The following is a 21,396-nucleotide window of genomic DNA, read 5'->3' as shown; positions in this document are numbered from 1 at the left end:
TGAAGTCAGATACCCATCGATGGCTCTTGATATGAAGACTCATATTATTGATACAATTATTTGCTATTATGAATATCCTGAATTTCCCTTGGGATCATTAAAGTATATATCTATCTATCTATTGTATTTGAAAGCAAGCTACTGTATGTCACAAGCTACTTTTTAAAATGCTCTTTTTTCATTTTATTTATTTTTACTAAAAAAAAAAAAGGAATCATGTCCACCTCATTATGCTATTCCAGAATACTGTAATATTCTGGGGCTTGGTTGGATGCTCTGGGGCCAGTTGACTTCTCCTTCACTGGTGCATTCTTAATTTCCCTTCGGGTATTATAACAGTATATAAAATTAAAATAAATAAATAAATAACACGACAATTTATAATAAAGCATTAAAAGTTTGCCTGAAGAATATAAAGTGTGCTTATGTGAATGTATTTTGAATAAAACACAGTTATTGAAAAAAAATTAATTGCTGCAGTTTGATCTAAATTATTTATTTGGTTAAATCTGTATAACAACTTAAGTGGTTAATGCATTAATCTTTGTTGCTGTGTTTTAAATACTTTATACCTTATTTATCCCCGTAGGGAAACAGGCACTGTGTTTTAAGTCTGTTTATAACAGTATGGAGAATGTGGGGCCAGACTGTCCTCTAGCAGATGGCTACTGGTTGGTTTTTGGTCTTTGACAAAGATTAACAAACGAGACAAAAGATTCCCAACCGCACATTCTTACTAAACGACTCCTGTAACACATTTCTTTCAGCCACACTATTTGGTGTTATTGACTAAAATTACACATCATTAGACAGTCAATTGATTTAATTCTAACTGTCAGACAACTGTTCGGGCTGTCGGTGATGTAGCTCAGTGGTAGAGAGCATGTGTTACATGTATGCTGCCCTAGGTTCAATCCCCACATCTACAGCCCCACAGGGGCAGATCCCAGGCCAACCAATATGAGCGTTGATCTGAAACGGAAACAGGATGACACGCTGTGGCGACCCCTAACGAGACAAGCCCAAAGGAAGTCTGTCAGACAAGAAAAGAACATCATATTGACCTCACAATGATTTAATACGTCACCAGCAGCTGGCAGCAAAATGCCCATTGTAATGAAAAGTGAGTATAATTTGATGTCTGGTGCATTTAAATCTCAATCTGTGATCTTGATGTGCTGTAATTACTTTTATGCACCAGATACTTTAAACTAATGAATTTAAACTGTGAATTTGGATACATAGATATGTGTCCAAAGCAACTAAATCTTTGCTGCCCAGAGGTCAAGATATTTTGCCCTTTGACAGCCTTCAGCTACATTATGAATATATATGTTTTTTTTAATTGGCATACTACTCTCTAATGATTATAGAAAGTGACACAAGTAATCACCTGAACAGAGCAGCTATATGTAGAGGCGTTATTAAATCCCAATTTTTAGAAACTGCATATCCCAGTTCTCACAACACACTAAACTCACATTTCCACAGGAATGCCATGTTTCCATATTGAATTTTATCTCAAAATACTGTGCATTCATCACTGCAATTCAAGCCTTGATCCAAATCACAGAAATTTATTTGGATGCAAAAGCTGTATTATGCAAGGAAAAGCAAAATCAGAGGATGCATATTTACACGAAACAATGCACGTTAGTAATCACACATTGGCATGGACAGTGTCAACAGAAACTGTACATTAAAATGGGATGTTCCATTGAAAAGCAAGGAAAAAAAGGGGATGGTAAATGAGGACATGGCTGTGCTCCCACGATAGGAAGATGTTTAAATCAGTGATGATATGGAAAATCATCAGCCAAGTTGAACCAAAATACAGTGACACACCTTCAGTGGTGTCATCAAAACATGAAAGCACTTAAGTCACTGAGTTGTGTGTTTTGGAACATTGGACATGCTTTATTTCAGAACTTTTCACAATTTATTTAAACATCTCACATATACAAAATAGGTACAATAGACTTTGTGGTGTCATTTTTTTGAGAGAGAGAGAGATGCCGCCTATGAACCATTTAAAATTGGATGAAATATGTGCTGTCAGTATGAACACTCTGTGCGGGTTTTGAAGAGAAAAAAGGCCTGAACAAAAAAAATAAAAACAAATAAAACCGAAAAAATAAAAACTAGACAAAACAAAAAAAAAAGAAAAAAAAGAAAATGAAATGAAACAAAACTAAACAAAAAACCAGACATCAGGTTTAGGGACATTCCACATGCTTAAAGTGGGGAAGCATCAGCGGATGAATGCAAGACTTCTTTAAGGTCAATACAAAGTAATACAGTGGAAAAGTGGTTTCTTCAACAGCTGCATATTAGCACCATAGATTTCTGCTTCAAGTTACTGAGCACCTTCCGATACGAGACAAAGCTTGAAGCATTAGAAGTCTTAACATCTCTGTTGTGGACCCAGGTTTTGTTAATAGTATTTTCTTTAGGTACAGGCATGAGGTAGTTTAAACCTTTTTTTCATGGAAATTGTGGTTTTAAACCTCCTCTTTGGAAGATATACAAAGACCACAAAGTGATGCATACTTTCAGATTTTTTATTACACTTCTTTTATTTTTTACAAAAGGATGGCATATTGTCCCACAACAAGGTGTTTTCCCGCGTCCCTTTGGGTTGCTGTATTAATTTGCATTGCACAAACTCTCCGCTCAAGTCCTTTCAGTCCTCTCAGATAGTTGCCCATCTTAAGCAAGTGGATGCGCAGAGAGAAATCAGCAATCAGTATTTAAAAAAAAAAAAACAACATAGAAAGGGCAGAGATTTTGTTTTTTTCGTTCTTTCTCTCTTTTTGGTGTTAATTTATCATGAGTCTATTTATTTGAAACAGACTGGGCCAATGTCCAAACCAAACTCCTGATCAGCTCCACCAATGTCCAAAGGTGCAATGTCGAGGATGGGCAGGCGAGATGGTTTATTTGTTCTGTACTCAATCACTGTCTTGCTCCACTCACCAGTGTGTTTCTGCGGGTGTACAGAAAAAAATGAAGAAGTCGTTTTAGAATAGTGGTGCAATAACGGACAATCTACAGCTGTAAAAATAGCATTGGTTCGTGACAGCCGAATTGGCTTCAATTTGGATTTTAAAAACAGAATCATGTGATTCTCATGAGGTAGAAAAAAACTGAAGTGGTGTAAGTAACATTAACAATCATAGAAAACAATCAAAGAGGCTACTTACAGTGCAGCCATCCTCCACCACAGAGAAGGTGAAGCGGCTGTTGCCCTCAGCCCTCAGCTCCACATCGTTGGAGCCCTGGAGCACCACAGCCTTCTTCAGGTTGCCGCTCTCACCATCCATGTAAGCAACGCTGTTCTTGCAGTGGTAGGTGATGTTCTGGCTGGCCTGGTTGGACAGCAGGCGCATGAAGGCAAGCTGGGTGGCCATGCTCTGGGAGCTGACTGTCTCGTCATTGTAGGCAAACTGGATGAAGAGAAAAAAAAAAGACAGTCAATATTTCCAAAACAGAAATAAATATACTTAAAATAAAATACGTTTGTTCTTTGCAGACACTCACCTCAGTACCGCCATTGATGGTCTCTCCGAACCAGACGTGCTTCTTGTTCTCGGTGCTTCTGTACCAGTTCTTCTGGGCAATGCTTGCAGGGTGGGCATGGATACATGTCTCACGGGTGGTGAAGTCACAGAAGACCTTGATGGCATCGGTTGTGCAGCCCTGGTTGGGGTCAATCCAGTAGAATCCTACAAGACAGGAAATGGAGTCAGAATATTACACTCTTACAAAATATGAGCTCCTGTATTCTAAATTCAAATTTGTATAATTGCCCCATGAGTCTATTGGATTTAATGTAGTTTACCGCTGGTCCAGTCGGGATGGCCGAGCTGGATGTCACGGCAGGTGCGGGCAGGGTTCTTCCTGGATCCCTCTGGGGTGAGCAGGTTCTCGATCTGAGTGTTGAGGGACTTGATGGTGGCATCAACTTCATAGTCCTTTGCTCTCATAGCAGGCTGATCTGCTCTGTACTCATCATAACCAGAAAGATCATATCCACCACCAGCGGGGCCAGCAGGTCCAGGCAGACCAGGAGCTCCAGGAGGACCCTGATGTACACAAGAGAGTAGTCTGATATGTAGACTGCAGTAGCAGTTTGATCCTCCAAAGAGGATCCTTTGAAGCACAAGAGGGTTCAATTGTCTGGTTTATAAAATTTCTGTATGTGAATTTCTGTATTTGAGTTAAAGATAGCAAAATTGATTTGCTTACAGCGGGTCCAACGTATCCGGGGGGTCCACGAGCACCAGGAGAACCAATAGTTCCATGGGCACCGGCTCTACCGTCTTTACCAGGTGGTCCATGGGGTCCAGCAGGTCCCTAAAGAGGATATGACAATATCACAAATATGTCCATTATAACATTCCTGCATCAATCACGACTATAGATTGCACTACTGCCATTTATGATTCACCAGAAGAATTAAATACAGAAGTCTGTCTTTGGGGTTCTACTCACTCTGGGTCCTGAAGGTCCAGAAGGTCCAGCAGCTCCAGTGTCACCTGAAGGTCCCTGAAGGGAAACAAAAGTGTGTCACTGAATGACAATGATGCAGTTAATCTATTTCTGCATGCAGTGCTGTTAAAACTCCATCTGTACAAACCCATGGTGTATCAGCTAACCATTAGATCATATAGCTGTATGTTCACAGATTTTTTTTTGCACATTATGATAGTGTGCCATCACTCACAGATGGTCCAGGCATTCCCTGGAGACCAGCATGTCCACGCAGACCCTTCATGCCTCTCTCTCCCTTGTCTCCAGGACCTCCTTTCTCACCACGGACTCCAGCAGGTCCCTATATCACACAGACACATATGCGTAGCACAAACAGTCATAAGCAAATGGACACTGCATAATGAAGCACAATGAACACTATTCACTGCGTGATTTCTATGGTTACGTTTGTCTTTCTCACTTACAGCGGCACCTCTAGCTCCGGAAGCTCCAGCAGCACCAGCGGGACCTCCTGGGCCCTATACATGACAAGACAAGAATGAAAAGATCAGTGAAGCATCGAGCATTTTACTTCTCAGAAGCAGCAGTTCAGTGATGGCAATAAGTTGTCTAATATTTACTGCTCAATTACAAAGTAAATGTTACAACTTACAGACTCTCCACGGTTTCCAGGTCTTCCTGCAGCTCCAGCGGGTCCAACGTGTCCGGGGGCACCAGCAACTCCCATGGCTCCAGCTGGTCCAGGCTCACCACGGTCTCCCTAAAGAATAGGGAGTCATTGCAGATGCATGTTAGACCATAATGTCAGTGTGTGAATTCTGTGCATCAATATACATAATATGTGTGAAAAGGTGTTACCTTGAATCCAGGGGTACCAGGACGGCCAGGGGGTCCATCGTTACCAGGGTTACCCTATGGATAGCATGATATTAGTAAAAGTGACACTGGTTTCTGTTATATCTTGATAGCTGCCAATCGGTTTATCCATCTGAAATACTCAAATTAGCTGCTTTGTGCATCTACTCGACTGAGTGAACTAAGAAATTGTTATTATACCATCATCAAGTCAAACTACTATTTTTACAGCCTTTTTAATGCTTACTTCGCGTCCGGCCTCTCCCTGGGGTCCAGTCATACCAGGCAGACCAATGTTTCCAGCGGGGCCACGGGCTCCAGGGGCACCAGCGGGTCCAACTCTGCCAGCTTCTCCCTGCAATAGGACACAGAGACAATCAACAGGTCACATATATACAGTGGCTTCAGACTGTATGCAATAAAAGTCCGATTTGAAGTTCTGTGATATTTTACTAGTAATGAGTTTTATCTATCCAGAATGCAAGATATGCAAACTGAAAACTATTCAAACAGATTAAACACATGCATCTTTAATGTTGTGTATGCATAAACCCTCACGTTATTGCAATATACATTTGGGACGTTTGGCATTGGTGTTGAAGATGAAGATTTGTCCGATACAAAAAACAAGTTCCTGAGTGATGCCGCAGGTGACTCCTTTGTCAGTACGATCAGTGTTCGTTTCAACTTACACCAGAGCCAGACAGACCAGCTGGACCACGATCTCCTCTAGTACCAGGCAGACCAACGAATCCCTGAAGTCCAAGAGGACCAGTGGTTCCAGGAGCACCAGGAGGACCCTAAAAAAAAATCACACACCACATATCAAGGCATGACCACAATACGTGTAATCATTTTTATAATTATTTCTAGGCTGCTGTCTCAAAAGTTTAATAATGATTAAAAATAAAAAGAGCTTACAGCAGGACCAGCCTCTCCAGAGGATCCCTTCTCTCCAGATGGACCAGGAGGTCCAACCATACCCTGCTCACCACCAGGACCAGCGGGACCAGCATCACCACGAGCTCCACGAGGGCCATCCTTGCCAGCGGGACCAGCGGCACCAGGGGGTCCGACAATACCCTAAAACGATGAATGTAAGTGTGAATGTAAGTGGAGAGTGAGCTGAGAGTGTGTGTGTTTGTGTGTGTGTGTGTGTGTGTGTGTGTGTGTGTGTGTGTGTGTGTGTGTGTATCTGACACTCATATATGAACCTGTATTTATGTTACTTAATGATCCTTTGCATATATATGTGTTCATGACCATAAGTGCCAAATCAATACTCACAGCAGGACCAGCAGGGCCAACTCTGCCAGCAACACCAGGGAAACCAGTCAGACCCTGGCATGAGAAACACACACAAACACAGTCATCAAGAATATGTGGTGATAAGATAAGACTGTTTCCTGGGCACAGAGCACAGATGAGAAAAACTGAATGGAACTGAATAGATACCGGTAAAACTCAAATCGACTTGTCCTTCTAATCTGTTTCTTTTTCTATTTTTGCTATTCCTTTCTCATTTCAAAAATTTTCATATTCATAATTTATGGATTTTCTGGGGGAATACAGCTACAACCTGCAGCCTTGTTTATGTTGAGTAATAGCAAAGAAACAGAACTCAATGTACAGAAAAAAGTGTTGTCATGGTACCTTTTGTGAGAAATTGCTGTAATAGGATTAAAAATATATCCCTGATTTAACTGGCTCATTTTATTTTTGGTCTTTACTAGCTTCTGCTACTCAATTAAATCTAAATTGTTAAGTTGATTTGGTTTTACAGTAAGGAAAAACCGTTTTCTGATGTCATACTCACAGAAGAACCGGTGTCTCCACGAGCGCCAGTAGGTCCAGCAGCACCAGCAGGGCCCTAGATAAACAAAACAAACAATCAAAAACCAATCAATATCCTAATCAGACTTTAGCTGAGCACTAAGCATCTGTCTCATATAAGAGGTACTAACAGGAGGTCCAGACTGTCCAGCGGGTCCAGCAGGGCCGGCAGGGCCAGCGTCTCCCTTTCCACCAGCAGGTCCACGTTCTCCTCTAACTCCAGTCTGACCGTCAGCACCCTGTTAGGAGGAGGAATGATGGGAATGAGTAAGTACCTGTGTGTGTATATAAATCTGTGTTTTGATTTATTTGATTATGGCATACTGCTGCTTAATAGGATTTGTATACTGTATATTGTTTTGGAAGGTGATTGGCTGTTGACTTACAGGGGGTCCAGCGAATCCTGCAGCACCAGCAGGTCCAACCTCTCCACGCTCACCCTGTAGACAGACAGCAGTGAGTCAGAAAGACATTACAGATTGATAGATAGTTGATAGATTAAAGCTACATGCCACTGATACTTACAGGGGCTCCACGGGGTCCAGCAGGTCCAGCAGGTCCGAAAGAACCACCCTCACCCTGTAGGAGAAAACAGAGAGATTGGTTATCATACCATTGCTCTATCCCCTCTATGACACTTGTAGGTGTATGAATAGTATTTGTAGAACCGCTGGCATCTTGTTGAATTGGTCAGATGCTAATAAATTTTCAAAAGATCAGCTGATATGAATGCAACGGAAAATACATTTGACTGTTGTTCTTGCTGATTATGGTTATGTGGCTTATGTTGCCAATGTTTTTTTTGTATTTCCTACTCTGATATCTACAGAGGTCAAAAACTGATGAAACTAAAAGATTAGTAAAATATTTGAAAATATATCAATTCGTTTTGTTATAATTCCTCCATAATTACTGATAACATTCAGTATTAATTTAGAGAAGTCATTATTGTAATATTAGGAAAGAACCATCAGAGGGCAGTGTTGAGGTTCTAATTTCAAATACAAGGCAACAATGGGGTTAACTGGAATTTTTTCTTACAGAGAAGTGTCTAAAGATGCGGAGTTCCATTGATCAGCAAAGAGAGGCTTTTTGACAGTGCTGGATCTCAGCATGGTTTTCTACTCTAGGCCACTGGCACAACAGTCTATCTGCCATGTTGAATAATGCTGAAGGCAGCTATTTTTAGTCGTGACAAAAGTCTTCAACATTAATAAATCTATCATGTAAACATTTGTATTCCAATATTTTCTGTTTAGTTAGTTGTTTTGCTATAAATAAAATGAATTTATTATTTATTTATTGACCTTATCGCCATTGGCTCCAGTGGGTCCAGGAGGTCCAGCAGGTCCATGCAGACCCTGGGAAAAGAGAGGAGAGGACACTTGAGGCTACACTCAAACTGGTGGAGTGAATGACTAAAATTTATATGTTAAATGTCAATTTTTCAACAATTTCGTGAGTTAAACTTACACGGGCACCATCTCTGCCAGAATTACCATCAGGTCCTTTGTGTCCAGCCTCTCCCTATACGACATGGAAGAAGAGGTGGAAGAGAAGGCGTATAAAAGATAAAATACATTCTCATGAACAAATCTGAATATTTTGGTGTCCTGTTTTGTATTGCAAGAGGTAGATTCTGGAATTTACTTTCTCTCCCTTGACTCCAGCAGCACCAGCAAGTCCACGCTCACCGGGCATGCCACCAGGTCCTTGGTGTCCAGGACCACCAGCAGGTCCAGCATTACCAGGCTCTCCCTGGAATCAGACGTAGCAAACCATGGTTAAGTTTTGCATAAAACATATGCAACAAAATATGTGATGCATTAACTTGGAGGTGATACATTCAAATTCTATGAGGTAATACTTTTCACTATGACATCATCTTACCTTGCCACCATCGGCGCCAGGGAGTCCAGCAGGTCCACGGGCTCCCATTGATCCCTGGAGTCCAGTAAGTCCAGCTGCACCAGGGTTACCACGCTCACCCTGGAGGAACACACAGAGGGAATAAGGGTCTTAGGTTATGTGGAAGACATAAAATATAAAACCTGAAATATGTATTCCTACCTAGTTCTCACACCTAATTTTGAAAAAAAAAAATGCAGTTGACCCTGAAATTCTGGTTCCTGTCATGGATCAAAAAATGTCCTTGAATTTAAACTGCAAAATTAATGAGTGTCATAGTCTACAGATTATAAATACATAATATAGACTGGAGAAGTCTATTAACTTCATTTTGTGATGGATTATTATAAATCCAAATAACTGTACCAGCAGATCAGAAACTTTCAGGGAACCTGTGTACTGCGATATATTGCTAATGCTGACTTCTGCTGTCCATTGCACATTATTTTCCATTAATGACATACCGACACTTAGATTTGAAAGTTATCTAGAGAGCAAAAGGTTTAAAGAATCCTGAATGGGACTGGTTCATTAGAGGCAAAATATGTAAGACTTCTTTGAAATCGTGACCTTACCTTGACACCAGCAGGTCCGGAAAGTCCCTGATCTCCTGGGATACCCTATGGAGACACAACAGGTGAGTTAGATATGCACAGTTCACTCTACAATCTCTGTGCTTTGACTGCACAACAAAGCATAAACACAAAGTGTGCAACATACTCTGTCTCCGGGTTTGCCAGCCTCTCCAGCAGCTCCAGCGGGACCAGGCAGACCCTGAAAATATCAAAATGAATCATCAGGGCCAATGGGCTATACTGACCCATTAATATAGATGCTATTGTCTAAAAAGTACACCTAAGATATGGGTAAATTATCATGTTATATTAATAATATTACAAATAAAGCAAATGTCAAAGGCAACCGAGGAAAATAAAGTCTTCCTGAGTAAATTTGTACAGAGTCAGATGATGGAGCCAAACCTGGAAGCCAGGAGCTCCTGAAGGTCCCTGCTCTCCCTTCTCACCAGGACCACCCTGCAAGAAAAAAGAGGTTATGGTTTAAAACTTTTACAGTGATAATTTTAATAAAATTGTGTCTGCCTTTAAGGACACTTACAGTAGGTCCAGCGGCACCAGTGGCTCCATTGTTTCCGTCAGGTCCAGGGGCTCCCTACACACAAAGAAATAATCACTTGTTATATATTATACTTAGTTTCATGTTTAAATCTTTTATCAGTACCCTAAACTGCACTAAATATTTTCTGGGTATTATTTTACTTACTCTCAGTCCAGTGGGGCCAGCGGCTCCCTTCTCTCCAGGCTTGCCAGGCTCACCCTGAGGGAGGTCAAAGGTTTACATAAATTTGAGGATATACTTCCAAATGCTCACTTTTTATCTTGGCATAATTTGCACTTACACTAGGTCCCTTGGGTCCAGGGAAGCCAATGTTTCCGGGCTGGCCTCTAGGTCCAGTTGGGCCGGGAGGTCCACCGCGGCCATCTTGTCCACCAGCACCCTAGAGGAGAAAACAGGAAGTAGGGCATCATTGATGGCATTCCTATGAGGAAATCTACTGGTAAAAGATGTAGACTGCTTGCAGTGGGAATGTCTGTTTACGGAAGTAGAATTCCTATATCAACATTTACTCACAACAGGTCCCTCCTTTCCTGGTGGTCCAGAGCTTCCAGGGCTTCCTGGGAGACCCTAAAGAAAATGAATATTGGATAATTGTCACTCGTTATTTTCACTGTTACAACTGAACACTTCAGACACCAACCTTTCATTACTATCTTGGGTTTTAACTATTCAAAATTCAACAGCTTTGGACCAAACCGTTTAGATTAGATTAGATTAGATTCAACTTTATTTTCATTACACATGTACAAGTACAATGTAACGAAATGCAGTTTAATGCAGTTTACTGCACTAATCCTGGAACCTGTTCAATCTCAGTTAATCGAATTTATCGTAGACATGTTATTAATTTAAAGAGTCTCACAAAGATGGTTCCTCTGATTGAAACAGTACTCACCCTGAGACCAGCTGGGCCAGGCTCACCACCACGGCCAGCATCTCCAGGGGGGCCACGAGGTCCAGATGCACCAGTGGCACCACGGGCACCAGGCATACCCTACGAGGAGGAGACAATGAGATGAAACAAATGTGAGGAGAGCTTTACCTCACAACTCGACGTTTAGTGCTTTGCGTTTAGTTTCTCATCAATTTAATCAAACATATTAAATCTAATGCTGAGATATGTTTTTTAAATACTTACAACTGGGCCAGCTCTTCCCTCAGAACCAGGCACACCACGGCTGCCGGGACTACCCTAAAGGAGACACAAAGGATTAGCCGGTGATCCTCAAGGGTCTTTTTGGGGTAAACCACAACCTGAGTCACTGGTCTGGTACTCACTCTAGCTCCACGGTTGCCAGCGGGTCCAGTATTACCGAGCTCACCAGCGGGTCCTCTCTTGCCCTCCTCACCCTGAGGTCCAGGTGGTCCTTGAGGTCCAGCGTTACCCTGAGGAACACAACAGACAAGTTGAAGGACAACCGTCATGAGGGGTTTTGTAGATCTTTAAACAACAAAGCAGGATCAGAATGTAAACTTACAGGCTCTCCCTTGGGCCCACCATCACCCTTAACACCCTGTACACCTGGATCTCCCTAATAGAGGTAGAGATGAACAGAAGCAATAAATGAAAAGGTGAGTCATAAAATGTACAACTATTGTGAGATTCTTTGTATCTCTATGCATTTATATGATTTTAAGTGGTTATGTGTGAGGTTTCTTGCAGATACTTGGGTGGTTGTGTACTTACAGAAAGACCTCTTGCTCCAGCGGCACCCTGAGCACCTTGGGGTCCAGGTCCTCCTCTTGGTCCGGGGAAGCCAGGAGCACCAGCCACACCAGGTGTGCCCTAAATAACAGACAGGTAAACATCACTAAAATGTTTGCTCACTGCAGATGATATTATATTTCCTATAATCTATCATTCAGACAATTGATCTGTCTTACATTAGATGATGTCCTCTCTATGTATACTTGATTTATATTTATCAATACAACTTTAATGTGTATAAATTGCATAGAGCAAAAATGATTTTATACTGATAACTTGTAATGTCATATGTCTTCCTCTATCAGTGACATGTTCTGCCACTGACAATACATAATTTATTGAACTTCTGTTTGTGTGGCACAACATAGGCTTAATTCACAGTGACCTCTGACCTACACATGCTCTCATAGTATAGCTTTATTACTTACAGCAGGTCCCTTGGCACCATTCAGGCCGTTTGCACCAGGGTTACCCTGTAAGGAAAGAAGAATAAAAATATTAATGTAATTAAATATTATGGAATAAAAGGTCCAATAATGAGATGAAATGACAATAATCCTGCTTTTCAAAGATTTATTAAGAAGTGACAGATGAATGAAAAGCATCGACACTACATTCAAACATGCAAATTGTTTCATTACCATCATGATTCGGGAAACAATTCTTTGGAATTGATTCATTCAGCAAAGTTATTATATCAACTAACTTAAATAACTTAAATGCCTTTTTTTGCTCATAATTTTCCCAGGACTGACCAAAAGCATCAAACAAGTGACCTGGGAGTCTGACAGAAACATATACTTACAGCGGGACCAACTGGGCCAACAGCACCATTGGTACCAGGCTCTCCTCTTGATCCCTGAGGTCCACTTGGGCCAGTGGCTCCAGCAGGTCCAACCTCTCCCTGTCGAAAGCAAAGTAGTAATTCAGTTAAATTAAATGGAAAACAAATGTATTAGTATTAGCAGGATGATGGTGGCTGGTGTATAACAACAAAGGGTTGGTGTGCATCTAAATGATCATTCATTGCTTTGACAATTCAAGAACATGCGTTCACTATATCATTTGTGACCCTAAACACAAAAGCATGAAAACAAGATGTGACATCATAATTACCTTAGGGCCAGGACCACCGGGGAAACCTGGGGGACCAGCAGCTCCAAGAGGACCCTGGGTAAAAGAATAGCACACGGGATATTAGGATGTGGGATTTAAATGTCAGGTTAAATAATAGTCTGTTCAGTACTTGAGAAACTACATTTTGGTATTGTTAAAATCTCTCTCTCTTTAGAAGACTACACAAACGGGGAGTTAAATCCAGTAGAGTCGAAAGAGCACCAGTACTTACAGCGGGGCCGGCGGGTCCAACATTGCCATCAGCACCACGAGCACCAGCGGGGCCAGCAGGGCCAGAACGACCTCTCTCACCGGGCATACCACGAGATCCCTGAGGGGAGGACACATAAAAAGAACAGACGTGATGAAAAGTTCATAACAGGGTATCAAATAATGTTGGTAGGACTCGTGAAAAAAGACAAACAAGAGGCCAGTCTGAATTTTACTGACGCTGAATTAGAAACTTACAGCCAGTCCGGGACTTCCAGAAGCTCCATTGGCACCGGGCTCACCCTAAGGGAGAGAAAAGGAAAGATGACTGAGTGTCTGGAGTGAAGTGAATCAAGATCATATGTTAACAAGCTATATTTTATCATGATGATTATATTAAATACATGCATCTTGGCATAACTACAATACAAAAACCCATGACTTCTACCTGAAAGTAATGGGCATTAAAGGCCTTCATGAAATTAAGCGCTTGTAGCTGCAGTCATAAGAAGATGCTGTTCTTACCTTGGCACCAGCGGCACCAGACTCTCCCTTGCGTCCATCCAGACCAGTGTAACCCTGAAACCAAGGAAGAAAGTGGTGATGTCAGATGCTATTAGTCACCCGCGATTGGTATTAGATGTGCTAATCAAAAACACAGAGTAGAAGATGTGTGGGAGAAAATGAGATAAATAAATCAGTCATGTGAGTATGCAGATAAAAAACAGGGTTGTTTAACCTCTATGGAGAAGAAGCCTCACTGAGATGTGAGGCTTTGTTTTTACACCAGTTTATTACCTCACTTTGGTTTATGAGACATTTTTCATAACCTAATAGCGAAGCAACTTCACAGATGAGGTTCTCACTCGTAATGTAGACAAAAAGTATTCAATTTAATTATTGACTTGTTGGGTTTGGGTTTCAGTTTGCATTCTCCTCTTCTGCTGCCTTTTTGTTTCTGTCTTGGAGCCTTTTAAGGTGCTTCTTTTGAGCTATCTATGTTCCAGGGAATACTTTATATGCAAAGTTCTGGTCAAGCAGTCATAAAAATCGACACTCACTCTGTGTCCCTTCATTCCTGGAAGTCCAGGGGTTCCGGGGAATCCACGAGCGCCCTACAATTAAACACAAGGAAAATATCACAAAGAGTGTATATTCTGTTTATATGTCTATTCCAGTGCATTGGTTTTTCATTCTCCTTTAGGAGAACATCCCTTACCTGTGGGCCAGGAGAACCTCTATCTCCAGGCTTTCCAGGTCTGCCGTTGTTACCCTGGGAGTCAGCAAGAAAAACATGTTTTACCACCCTGGCTGTAAGATCAAAATTCAAAAATCTACCACAAAAAATTCAGGAATGGAAGCTTTTGAAAGTGATTATAGAAACAAAAAATGTATACATACGTCCTCTCCAGATTTGCCAATTGATCCAGGGGGGCCACGGGGACCAACAGGGCCCTTGGGGGGAACAGGATAATTTCAGATTGCAGAAATTACAGCTGCTTTTAAGATGATAACATTATATGGGTGAGTCTAACAAGGGGGTGACATCAAAACAGGGGAATTATGGCATGACTATTTAAACAACTGTGATTAATTGGAGGATAATCTTACAGGTTGTCCGGGCTCTCCAGGCTCACCAGGGTGTCCGGTGTGTCCCTGAGCTCCCTGTTGAGTGACACGAGGTACAGCATTTAGTCTTCATGTAGACAACACAGCAACATCCCATTGCACTTAAAGCAAACCGGTATAAGTAACTGGTTTAGATCATTTCATTGGTAGGATGCATTGTGTGTGAAACTCACAGGGGGTCCAGGAGGTCCGGGAGGGCCTCTAGCACCCATCATACCCTGAAAAAAAAAGAAAAGCCAATGAATCGTTTCAGTTAAAGTATAAGTAATAGGAAATAAGGCCGCCTTCTCATAAAGTATAATAATTGATATCTCAACAGTCAGCTTCTCTTGAGTGTGATTGTATCTGTATTAAGAGTGGAGCTTCATAGACTACAGTATGCTATCATAGACTACTGTATATTGTTATACCAATGAATCAAATTTGTGCAGGGACGGATACAAAGACATTAGTTTTTGTATGTTGTATTTATGTTATATGTGTTTGTTTAATGCCCTCATTTTGCATTCACAGTGTATGCATGTGTGTTGAAGTCTGTGGCAGGAAGACGTGGTCCCTCACCATGGGTCCAGGGCCGGGATCGGGAGCTTTTACACCATCGTACTGAGCAGCAAAGTTCTGTCAGACAGAAAGCAAAAAATGAATGAGTTGTCAATAGAATATTAATAAAATATCACAATAAACAGCAGTGATTTCCATTAATAGAAACGCATGCGTTAGGTGTGGAGCAGTAACCTTATAGTTGAAGTCCCTAGTTATTGATTTTTTGCGGGGCTTTCAAAATACCTCCAGAACATTTATCTAACACGAAGACTCATTTATTTTCTGTTATCTATGAGTGATGGTGTCAAATGAGTAAAAGACTGAAGGTCAAAGTTCACGGGGTTATGAAGTCAATCAGATTCTGTGCTTTACTGCTGTTTCATGTTGTTCATGTTGAACAAGAATTTGGTTCGGTAAGTTCAAAGAATGTTGACGTGGCTCCACATCAAACTTTTTCTACATCATTAGTACCATCACTGATATCAGGACTTGAATCCTAGCTAGCACTGCATTAATAAATTAAGATTTGGGCCATTTTTTATGAACATTGTAAAGACTAAAAGTAGACTTACTCCTCCAAGTCCAGGGGGGCCAGGGGGGCCAGCGGGGCCAGGGAGTCCGGGTTTACCATCTCTTCCATCTGGGCCTTGAGGACCCTGAAAAAAGAAAGAAAAGGTTATATATAGGCAAAAAACCCAACAACAACTCACAAAACACCCAAAACAAAAACCGCCGTTCCCGAAAGAACAGCTGCTGACACTTTAATTTATTTCGATCCTCGAGTTACTATTTCTATTATAAACACAATGATTTCAAAGTATACATACTTTATAATACATACTTATAACACAGTACAAATATACGTATTACACCATAAAAATACATAGGTCAGTATTTTAAATAGAATGTATGGTATCCATTCACATTACAATTGTAATGTACTGTAGGATATGTAAACAAAGGGGTGTGGCTTTCCGAGGTTAGAAGGTCAAGTGACATCAACTGGTGTTGCTTCCAAAATATACCAAATTGAATTCTTAATAATAAAAATATAGTTTTCATATCTTGTATCTGAAGTTTATTTGATCAAAGGCAGCAGAGTTTGATTTCAGCTTACCCTGTCACCTCGAGGTCCTTTGTCTCCTCTGGGACCCTGCAGACGAAACGTCACTCAGTCAGACCAACATATGGAGCAACTTCTCATCTTGAAACTCCAACATAGCATGCTCTTGCATCTAATCTTAACTAATCAGAACCAAAAGCACTTGGAAATGTAAAATAGAGTCTGATTCTACCCCTGTAACGTACACTGATACCACTGAGATGTGGTACAAACAAACTCGACCTCACAGTAAGAGGACAAGTTGGTAAATGACATTTCAACGATTAGCAAAGACATCATAAAGTTTGCCTCTGACTTTGTCTATTCTACACTTTGAATTATGTTTGTAATGTGTCACACTGTAGGTGCAAAAGGACACATAAGAGCATCATGCTCACCTTGACTGTTCCCTAAATAGAAAACAAAGATAAATAAATGTAAGATTGATGTATTCAATCTGGTCAGATCTCTCAGATCACTCAGTCAGTCAGAGATTCAACCTCATTTTCTGAAGCATAAACTCAGACTGTGGTAGAAAGGCTGAAACATCATATGCGATACTGGGTGGATAAAGCACGCTAGTGCAGATTCAAGAATGAAAATGCAAACGTGGCAGAGCAATGTGCTGCTGATACAAATGATCAACATGCTCACTGATGTTCTAAAAGCAGCAATTTGATAAAGCATCCCAAACTAGTGTCACCAAGCTCCCAGCAGCAAAGAGCATGTTAGTCCAAGGGACAAATAGAGTTCTAAAATGTTAACTGAAGCACATCACAAGTGCACACTGCTACTAATGCCAGATGATAAGTGTCATTTTAGGCAACCTCAATTATGAGCAGAAATATTACATAATCAGTTGAGGGTACTGTTTTATCTGAGCTTAAGCTCTCGGACTTTTTTAACTGGTCCGAGATCAGCTTTTTGAGACGACTTACAATCCCAAGGAGCAGCAGAAGGCTGACCCAAAGCCAGCCGTTAGGGGCAAACCTTCCTCAGCTGTCCTGAGAAAGGATCCTTTGTACCAGGCCCCATGGGTGCCTCAGAAAAGCGGTTTAAGTTTTCACTGACATAAACTTTAGCCAATCGGACCCTCACCTATTCCTGAACAGGAAGGAAGGAAAACTGCAAGAAACAACTTGGTAGTGGGGTAGAAATTCCTGCCATCATTGAGATTGCTCAAGTGGTCGAGATCAACAGGTCTAGACTATTTCATCGCTTTCGGAAGAGCTTAAGGCAAAGTGTCAAGGTAAAGCTATCATTAAGAATTGTTGGTTTCATGCATGTGTACTAACCAAGTCTGTGGCGTTGAAGAGTTGAGGAAGAGGAAGAGGGGGAAGAGGTGGGTGGGGAGAGAAGAGGGAATACTCCGTTAGAACATAAGAAGCATTTTTTGAACAAAACAACCTGAAAACAATCAATTTCCATCCATTTATAATTTTTAAAATTGTATTTAGCTCTGTTTGCATGAGACATAAGTTTATAAAATTGTATTAATGCCCTAATTGCATCCATAGCAACTGCAGCTTGAAGAATATTTGGAATGAAGTAGAAATATGGGCTTATTTGTGTTGTAATGGTGTCTATGTCTCCAAATGTTTCTCTCATGCCAATTTTTTTCCATTAATAAGTCATTAATGATTTGCCTGGAGAAGTACAGCTCTCAGCTTGTGTCAAAAAGTAGCCAAGGGCCATATAAATATGAACTTCACCGTTCAGTGACTTTCCACATAAGGCTGGCCGCTGACAGGCCCAAGCAGGTTATTTTATGCCCTTAGGACAGGACTTGTGGGCTGGAATGCAGCCTTTGCTCTTGAAAATATGTTTTTCTTGTTGCTGGATTATTGAAGAAAGGATTTTCTGATATTGTCATTATAGATTTAATTTTACCGACTAATCTCAAAAAAAGTTATGATTGCATTATGAGTCTATCCATCATTCATGGCTGCTGCAGGTGGCCATCAGATGCTATTTCAGAATCTGGACCAGCTGGAACACCGGGGGACTGCCCCATGAACTCCAGAACCTCTTGCCCACCTCCTGTCTCCGCCACAAGGAGGCGCACTTCAACATTCAAGGTAAAGCGGTTGTCTATAGCTGACTAATTAGGGTGTATACGAGTGGAAGAAATGCAAAAAAGATTAAATTTCGATAAATTTTTCTATGGTTTAATTTATATACTTTGTAGCTTAAATAAAGGTATTATAGAAGCAGGAATACAGCTGGAGAAGAAAGAATGGACAAAATTTAGTCTAACACAATTATTTTAAGGAGAAAAGGTTTTTCCTTAAGCTTTGATAAATAGATTTGTTTCTCTAAAATAATGAGAAAATTTTAAAAGGTTGCAAGTAGATATTTGAACTTTCCACCACCAGGGGGAGACATTGCATTTTCCTATAATAAAGTCTCATCACTTGGACATCTGGATGGAACAATATGTACAACGCCCTACTAAGTTTTCATCTGATTGTCTAAAGTAAGAAAATACGTTTTAACTATTTCAAAGACGCCAACATGCATAAACGTTTAAAAAAGACTATAGAAAGACTAATTTAGAGGTCTGTCTCAAAGCGAGAAAACTTCTCCCTGTCGGAAACTAATCAAATCATTAATTGTATCCTTGGAAAAAGCGAAGAATCCTCTGAATGAGCCCATCCGTAGAGTTTTAAGTTGCAGAACTTTGCGCTGTCTTCACGTTGACCTTGAAGTACGTCCCAAACAAAAGCCAAAGCACAAGATCCTCAAGCAGTGGGACCCGAAAAAAAAATTATCCATCAAAGAAAAAGAGCAGATAATCAAACTTACATTGACATGATGCTAGGTATGAAGTTACTGCAAGCAGCAACAGAATCCGTGTATCCACAAAGCTGAGCATGTCTATACAGACATGCAGACTCCTTGTGCTGCTAAGCCCTTGTTTTTACCACCTTTAGGCAGGCATACAGTTGTGGTGACACAAGTTACTCCAAACTTAGCAGAAACCTGCTGCCGTGATGCTAGAATAATAAAGTTCTAACAGGCCTATTTATATGGCAGGAGGGTCCCTGGTCTGCGTGTCAAAAGTCAGCCCACCGACCAATGGGAGAAGAGAAACCCAATCTGACTCCCATCCCTCTCCAGCTCAGACTCAGTCATGTGGTGCTGCATCTCCCAGCCTCCGCTCCACCAGAAACCGTTTGGCAAGGCTCTCCCGATGATGACGAGTGCAACGTTTTAATTAGATCCATTCTTTTGAGGACGTGGACAACGTCGAGGTTTAAAAGGGAGAAGAGGGCCTTGTTTTTTTTTTTTCTTCTTCTCCTTCTCAAACGGGTTGCTTTGAATCCAGAGTGTCAGTTCTGGGTTATGGGCGCCGGGGATTCAACCATTGCACAGAGTTTAGGTTAATGCGTAAAATGTGCCACATTTTTGGGGGGTATGGTTGGCACCACGCCTCACGTTATATTTTATGGAAAAGTCACTTTTATAGACCAGACGGGATCACAGCGCGTCTGCTTCTCCTTTTTCATGAAAATTGTTATTTAACTATTGGAAATTTTTCGGAGTCATTTTTTTGTGCGTTTTTGCGCACGGATTTGTTGAAACTTCTCACTCGTATTCCTTAAATACTTTGAAAGTCTATTGGTATGTCGGGAAGCAGATTTTTAAAAAAAATATAATTTCCAGTTTACCTTAGTGAAAACCATATGTGTCTAACAATTGAGCTAAAATGATGCTTTTGATTGTTCACTTTTTGGAGCAACAACGGTTCAAGTCTCTGTAGCGATTCACACAGACCACACTCATTCAGACTGACAGTAAAAAAAAGTGCGAGGAGGAGACCCCCCCACACACCCACCTGCCTATCAGCAGCTCCTACCTGCCCACATGACCAGACATGTAACCTTCTCTACTAGAACCCCAACACACACTGCAGCTTTCATTCTGCCTTATATTAAACACTCACTGTCCATCCCAATGAGTCAAGCACACACCGTGATCATATTCATAAGTTAAGACACATGCAGGGACGTAGTTTTAAAGGTTTAAAATGCATTCACTAACCACCAGAACACAGGTATGGAGTGAAACTCAATATTGACATGAGGAATGATCACAGCAGAATCCCTATCCCTTATTTTGTCACCAGGTCACTGTTTTGGGGCTTTGCTTCAGATATTATGATGATATCATGCAGATAAAACAAAATTACCAGAATCTATACATTCCCTTAAATCTTTTTCCACATTGCTGCAGCCTACATTCCAAGAAATTTTGGAGATCTTTGAACATAATTTGAATAAAAAGACACTCATTTCCCCCCATATTTTTTTATGAAGTCAGATATGTCCCAATAAACATTAAAAATGTAAAAAGGTGGGGGGAAAAAACAATTCAGTTTTGATCCACCTTCTAAAACATGGATAGACACATCACTGGGCTGTTTTTTATTCTTGTTTTAAAGTGTGGTACAGATCACAATGAATAAAACCTCTCTACAGCGTTCTGTAAAAAGGTTCAACACACTACAAGTACGTGTACTGGTACTATCTACAACATTACTCAGGCTGTGTAAGAGGTTCCACGTTTCTTTTATTCGTTTATCTGGTTCATCTCAAGTAACTGCACGGCTCTCGTTTGTCTCCAGTACTTGGACAATCCCATTCCCTTCCCTCCCCCCTCTGGTCCCAGAAAAAAAAAAGTAATTGTTGGACACTCCCAATGTCTTCACCTCAGCCCTTCTCTGTGTTAGACCAGATAGAAGGACACAGGAAAAAAAAAAAGAAGAAAGAGGAGGGGTGAGCGAGATGAAATGTGTTTTAAACATGGCAGGGCTCCCACTCACTGCAGTTACATTCTCATGTTTGCTGAGGAGCTGAAG

The 21,396-nt window shown here is 41.0% G+C and overlaps 1 protein-coding gene and 1 long non-coding RNA gene across 3 annotated transcripts in view; one reads left to right on the top strand and one right to left on the bottom strand.

The window, feature by feature from the left end:
- Nucleotides 1-2,545: 2,545 nt before the first annotated feature.
- Nucleotides 2,546-19,545, bottom strand: col1a2 (collagen, type I, alpha 2). The gene is made up of 50 exons (XM_068333493.1): nucleotides 19,341-19,545; nucleotides 18,756-18,757; nucleotides 16,551-16,586; nucleotides 16,006-16,089; nucleotides 15,452-15,508; nucleotides 15,064-15,108; nucleotides 14,873-14,926; nucleotides 14,663-14,716; nucleotides 14,481-14,534; nucleotides 14,323-14,376; nucleotides 13,787-13,840; nucleotides 13,520-13,564; nucleotides 13,284-13,382; nucleotides 13,052-13,105; nucleotides 12,741-12,839; nucleotides 12,364-12,408; nucleotides 11,915-12,013; nucleotides 11,706-11,759; nucleotides 11,506-11,613; nucleotides 11,366-11,419; nucleotides 11,123-11,221; nucleotides 10,741-10,794; nucleotides 10,508-10,606; nucleotides 10,372-10,425; nucleotides 10,207-10,260; nucleotides 10,071-10,124; nucleotides 9,811-9,864; nucleotides 9,666-9,710; nucleotides 9,073-9,171; nucleotides 8,833-8,940; nucleotides 8,656-8,709; nucleotides 8,490-8,543; nucleotides 7,708-7,761; nucleotides 7,569-7,622; nucleotides 7,314-7,421; nucleotides 7,166-7,219; nucleotides 6,637-6,690; nucleotides 6,271-6,432; nucleotides 6,042-6,149; nucleotides 5,597-5,704; nucleotides 5,353-5,406; nucleotides 5,147-5,254; nucleotides 4,959-5,012; nucleotides 4,727-4,834; nucleotides 4,495-4,548; nucleotides 4,249-4,356; nucleotides 3,842-4,085; nucleotides 3,541-3,725; nucleotides 3,204-3,446; nucleotides 2,546-2,986 (listed from the first exon to the last, which is right to left on the bottom strand). Exons 1-50 carry the CDS (start codon nucleotides 19,408-19,410, stop codon nucleotides 2,840-2,842), a joined length of 4,056 nt encoding a protein of 1,351 aa, XP_068189594.1. The 5' UTR covers nucleotides 19,411-19,545; the 3' UTR covers nucleotides 2,546-2,839.
- The window catches only part of LOC137607606 (uncharacterized), a 32,764-nt gene continuing 27,927 nt past the window's right edge, over nucleotides 16,560-21,396 (top strand). For both annotated transcript variants that reach the window (XR_011038001.1, XR_011038000.1), the window contains exons 1-2: nucleotides 16,560-17,784; nucleotides 18,490-18,613. This is a non-coding gene — a long non-coding RNA (uncharacterized lncRNA). The remainder of the gene's footprint in view (nucleotides 17,785-18,489; nucleotides 18,614-21,396) is intronic.

Source organism: Antennarius striatus, chromosome 14 (assembly GCF_040054535.1).
Source record: "Antennarius striatus isolate MH-2024 chromosome 14, ASM4005453v1, whole genome shotgun sequence".
Classification (NCBI taxonomy): domain Eukaryota; kingdom Metazoa; phylum Chordata; class Actinopteri; order Lophiiformes; family Antennariidae; genus Antennarius; species Antennarius striatus.
This window is presented reverse-complemented; position numbering and strand designations above follow the sequence as displayed.

Excerpts from the sequence above, each read along its gene's own strand:
- col1a2 (XM_068333493.1), bottom strand. The coding sequence starts at position 19,410 with ATGCTCAGCTTTGTGGATACACGGATTCTGTTGCTGCTTGCAGTAACT. Across the intron at positions 9,711-9,810 it reads CTGGCAAACCCGGAGACAGA|GGTATCCCAGGAGATCAGGG; the intron begins GTATGTTGCACA and ends GTGTCTCCATAG. Across the intron at positions 5,255-5,352 it reads CTGGTACCCCTGGATTCAAG|GGAGACCGTGGTGAGCCTGG; the intron begins GTAACACCTTTT and ends CCTATTCTTTAG.